Source organism: Limulus polyphemus, unplaced genomic scaffold, assembly GCF_000517525.1.
Source record: "Limulus polyphemus unplaced genomic scaffold, Limulus_polyphemus-2.1.2 Scaffold324, whole genome shotgun sequence".
Lineage (NCBI taxonomy): Eukaryota > Metazoa > Arthropoda > Merostomata > Xiphosura > Limulidae > Limulus > Limulus polyphemus.
Window position 1 is genome coordinate 535619 of NW_013665934.1, and position 4486 is coordinate 540104.

Here is a 4486-nt window from a genome sequence, read left to right on the forward strand (position 1 = left end):
CTAGTCTTACACTGCTAAATTAGGGACGGCTAGCGCAGATAGCCGTCGTGTAGTTTTGCGAGAAATTCAAAACAAACAAACAATTTTGTTTTTACCTCCTTCAACTGCAATAATTATATATTTTCCCATAACCCAGTGTAAATGTTTTTATCCCAAAAGTTGATCTTCAACTGAATGGCTTTTAGATTTTTCAGTATTTTTTATTTCAAGATCTCGCGTTCACACAACCTTTTATTTTGATGTTCTGTTTGTCTATTACGTTCATTATTTCTGTGTTTCTTCACAGAAGTATCTTTAATGTCGAAGTAGTCTTGGAACTGGATATTTTTGTATTTCTTATTATGAAGATAATAATCACAAACAAAGTAGGCTAGTTAAACTAAGGGATTTACTTAGTTTCAAGCATCGGTTAACGTCTAGCACGATTGTTCTTTCTTAGAGATAACAATACCATTATCACTTCAACCATATCAAAAGAACTGTGGCAAAACAAAAGACAAATGAAAATGAATTTTTGGTGTACTCAAAGCCTTCTGAGACGATGTTCAACGCAGATAGTACCTGTAATTGTCGATAAGTTGTAGACAACATCTGGCAGATAACTGCAGATGTTTATCTTTGACAGATTTAGCAAGTTTATTGCTTTCTTCCATAAAAAGACACCCATAGATATTACTCCAACACATTGTTTTGTATTTCGTGACATTTTTTCACTGTCTGAAACTCAAGTCGGTAATAGAATAATGAATGATGTAAGTATGATAATTACTTACAAGTCGGTAATAGAATAATGAATGATGTAAGTATGATATTTACTTACAAGTCGGTAATAGAATAATGAATGATGTAAGTATGATAATTACTTACAAGTCGGTAATAGAATAATGAATGATGTAAGTATGATAATTTGTTGTTTCGAATGTTACGTTAAAGTGTGACATATTTTATATAACAATCTATAAGGTTATCTACAGTAGCTTAAAATTGTATTTTACAAAAATCAAAATAGTCTAAAGATTATAAATTTAAATGAGAGGAGCAAATTAAAGGAAAGAACTAAAAAATTAAAATGTTACAGAACGAGTATATTATTTAGAACAACTTGTATCCATCAATGATGTCTACTATGCCTCGTTTGATTTTATCCTAAAGTATGGTATAACCTGTTGTCTAGATACTTATTTATGGTGTTACAAAAAACTATAACCCGTATGTTATCATCATCACAGTCTGATAATACTGTAATTACATTTTACAATTTTAGACATATGATCTTTACGTAAATTCTATATTTATATGACATTAAATAGATTTAGCAAATGTATATGGAACTGCCAAAAACATGAAATGAAAGAAGAGCTGAAGAGTTTGAGAGCTTACAAATTCCTGAAGTATGTGTAACGATCATTAAAACGTTATAATAACTTTTCAAATCATATAAGATCACTATTTAATGATAAAGATATATACACAACTAATAGTACGTACAGGAAATCTAAATAAAGTATTATGAAAATTTAAAACAAATTCTTGTGAATATTTAAAATATAAATTATTATATTGTAAATATTGTTATTGAGTACTTAAAATCTTGTATATTAATAATATGAAACATGGTATAACCATTTTGTTCTTGCCCGGCATGACCAGGTGGTTATTAGGGCGCTCGACTCACAATCTGCGGGTCGCGGGTTCGAATCCCAAACCTGCTCGCCCTTTCAGCCGTGGGGGCGTTATAATGTAGCGGTCAATCACACTATTCGTTGTTAATAGAGTATCCCAAGAGTTGGCGGTGGGTGGTGATGACTAGCTGCCTTCCCTCTAGTCTTACACTGCTAAATTAGGGACGGCTAGCGCAGATAGCCCTCATGTAGATTTGCACAAAATTCATAATAAACAAACATTTTGTTTTCCTATAAGTATAAGATATGTCATATCTAAAAGCGTAAGCATGGGTGGATAATTATCAACTAGTTATGACAGAAAGTAAACTTAAAACCTTCGTCTGTGATATATTTTTAGACTACAGTTCATAGTTCCCTTTCATCAGGGCAAATAACTTGTATTACTATAAAACAAGTTACAAAATTCAACTTGATAAACTGTTTCTTGTTGTTGTTGTTTTGTTGTCCTGGATGAAACCTTGTATAATCAGTTTTGTTCATTACAACAGATTCTCTTAAAAGATTTAAAAAATGTGTAATAATTTTTAACATCTGGGAAGAAAAAAGACGGAAACTACATGAGTTTTTTTAAGTAAAAATATTATCATTTTATTTCAGAAAAAAAAAGGAACATTTTAATTTCTAGTCATATGACTAACATTTCGTTAAAGTTAGCCTCCAAAATATTACATATTCATTCAATATACTTGCTCTGTATATGATACATTTGGACAACACAGTCATTCATTTAGGCTGAAAATGTTAAATTGGAGACGCCCAGTCTTTAGACTAGCTGCAGATAAATCAGTGTCACTGCAAACTGCTTCATATACTTTCTGACCAAATAAAACTATAACGTGAAGAGGTGAATGTATGATTAAAGTGTAACTACTTTGCAAGAAAAAGCTTCAATTTATACTTTTCACTACAAGAGCAAGTTTTTAAAAACACCTTGAAACTGTATAACTGAAAGGTAAATTGAAACGTGAAACTTAGTTTGGATTTCGCTATAGTGAGAGAAGAAATTATGTTACGTTGGCTGAATTCTTATAAAAAACATTTTTTGTTTTGTTTTTACAGTTATTTTCATTCTCCTGCATTTATACGGATATCACAAAACTTAGCTATTATTTTCTGACTCACGCTATCTTTTAATTTATTTCTTTTCAAAATGCATCGAAGTTTCGAGATAAACAAAAAAAAACTTGAATCCGAATCGTGCGTATTGCAGTTTAAAAGATTAATAACAATTTCTTGAAGTAAAAAGAAGAGCGATAGTGAATGATAGACCAGTTTAGAGTGATAAGGGAGATATTTGAATCCACACTATTTTTTTCACGAATGGAAAAGAACAAAGTTGGGTTTGCTGAAAAATTCTTCACGATTCTCAGGCTGCCGTTTCTTTACTTGTCACTACCATCGCATTTGTTCCCAATATATTGATTACGCTTACTTATCATTTTGGATAGACACAGAAGGTTCCTGCCTGAAAATCAATAAGTGCTTACTTTGATTTCAATCAGATAACTTCGTACATAGTTGTGTAAAATGGGTTCTCTGAGGTTCTTTAACGATTTCGACAATAATGCGTAATGTGCTTGCCTTTTGTTTTGTTTTTTAGGAATTTTGATTTACTTCGATGTTAATGCGGTTCTTCTACGTTTTCGTACAACGAAGCTCAATACCAACATTTCTGAGTTGTTGTTTTTTCTACTGACCTAAAAATAGTATTGAAAATCCATATTTTTTTAAGACTTTAAAAGAAATTCTAAAGGAATAACACCCTTTTATTGAACAAAAAATATTTCACATTCAAGCACTTTTCTTGGTGATGTGATTTAGTGTATTTTATTCTATTAAAACACGTATTTAAAATTCCATTGTTTAATAAATTACCTCTTTTGTTACACATTTACTTGTTTTCATATTGAACTATCAGAAAGGGTTGAAAAAATGGACTCTGGTATCTTTTTTTCACATTTCTAAACATTATAGACTTCTGTGCTATTTGTAATTAAGTCTGTGTTGCTGTTTATTTTTTTTCTGGTCTTGTTTGTTTGTTTGTAATTAAACACAAAGCTACACAATGGGCTATCTGTGCTCTGGCCACCACGGGTATCGAAACCCGGATTCTAGCGGTGTAAGTCCGCAGACATATCGCAGTGCCACTGGAGGCTTCTGGTCTTGTTTCTAGACCTTCGTAACCAATCTTCATTTGTTACTGAAAACAGTAAGTTTTGAGATGTTTTTATTCTGATTTTATTTTTTGAACTTAGCCCAGAGCAAGTTTTGTTACTGAAAATAGTACTTTTATAGATGTTTTATTGCTGGTTCTCTTTTTTGTAACTTGGACAGAAACAAACTTTATATATTATTGAAAGCAATAAGTTTTATGGTGTTTTTATGTACTGGTCTTGTTTCTAAGACTTGGTCGAAAATAATTTTTACCTGTTATTGAAAACAGTGAGTTTTTAATGTTCTTTTTTTTTCTGACCTTGTTCCTAGACTTTTACCAGAAACAATCTTTACTTGTTATTGAAATCAGTAAGTTTTATATGCTTATTTATCCAGTTCCTAGAAGTCCTCCGTTGAGACAGCGGTAAGTTTACAGATGTACAACGCTAAAACCTGGGGTTCGATTCTCCGCGATGGACACAGCAGATAGCCCAACGTGGCTTTACTATAAAGCAAACAAAAAAACAAACAAATTGTTCCTAGACCTTGACCAAAACACTACTTTTTTGTTATTGAAAGCAGTGAGTTTTCATCTGCTCTTTTTTGGTCTTGTTTTTTTTCAGACCTTGGTTGGAAATCATTTTTAT

General features: G+C 31.4%; 1 protein-coding gene across 1 annotated transcript in view; it reads left to right on the forward strand.

Moving 5' to 3' along the window:
• The window catches only part of LOC106457388 (teneurin-m-like), a 229851-nt gene that overhangs the window by 144290 nt on the left and 81075 nt on the right, over nt 1-4486 (forward strand). The window contains exon 5 of the mRNA XM_022383293.1: nt 4090-4127. Coding sequence (XP_022239001.1) covers nt 4090-4127 — 38 coding nt within the window. The remainder of the gene's footprint in view (nt 1-4089; nt 4128-4486) is intronic.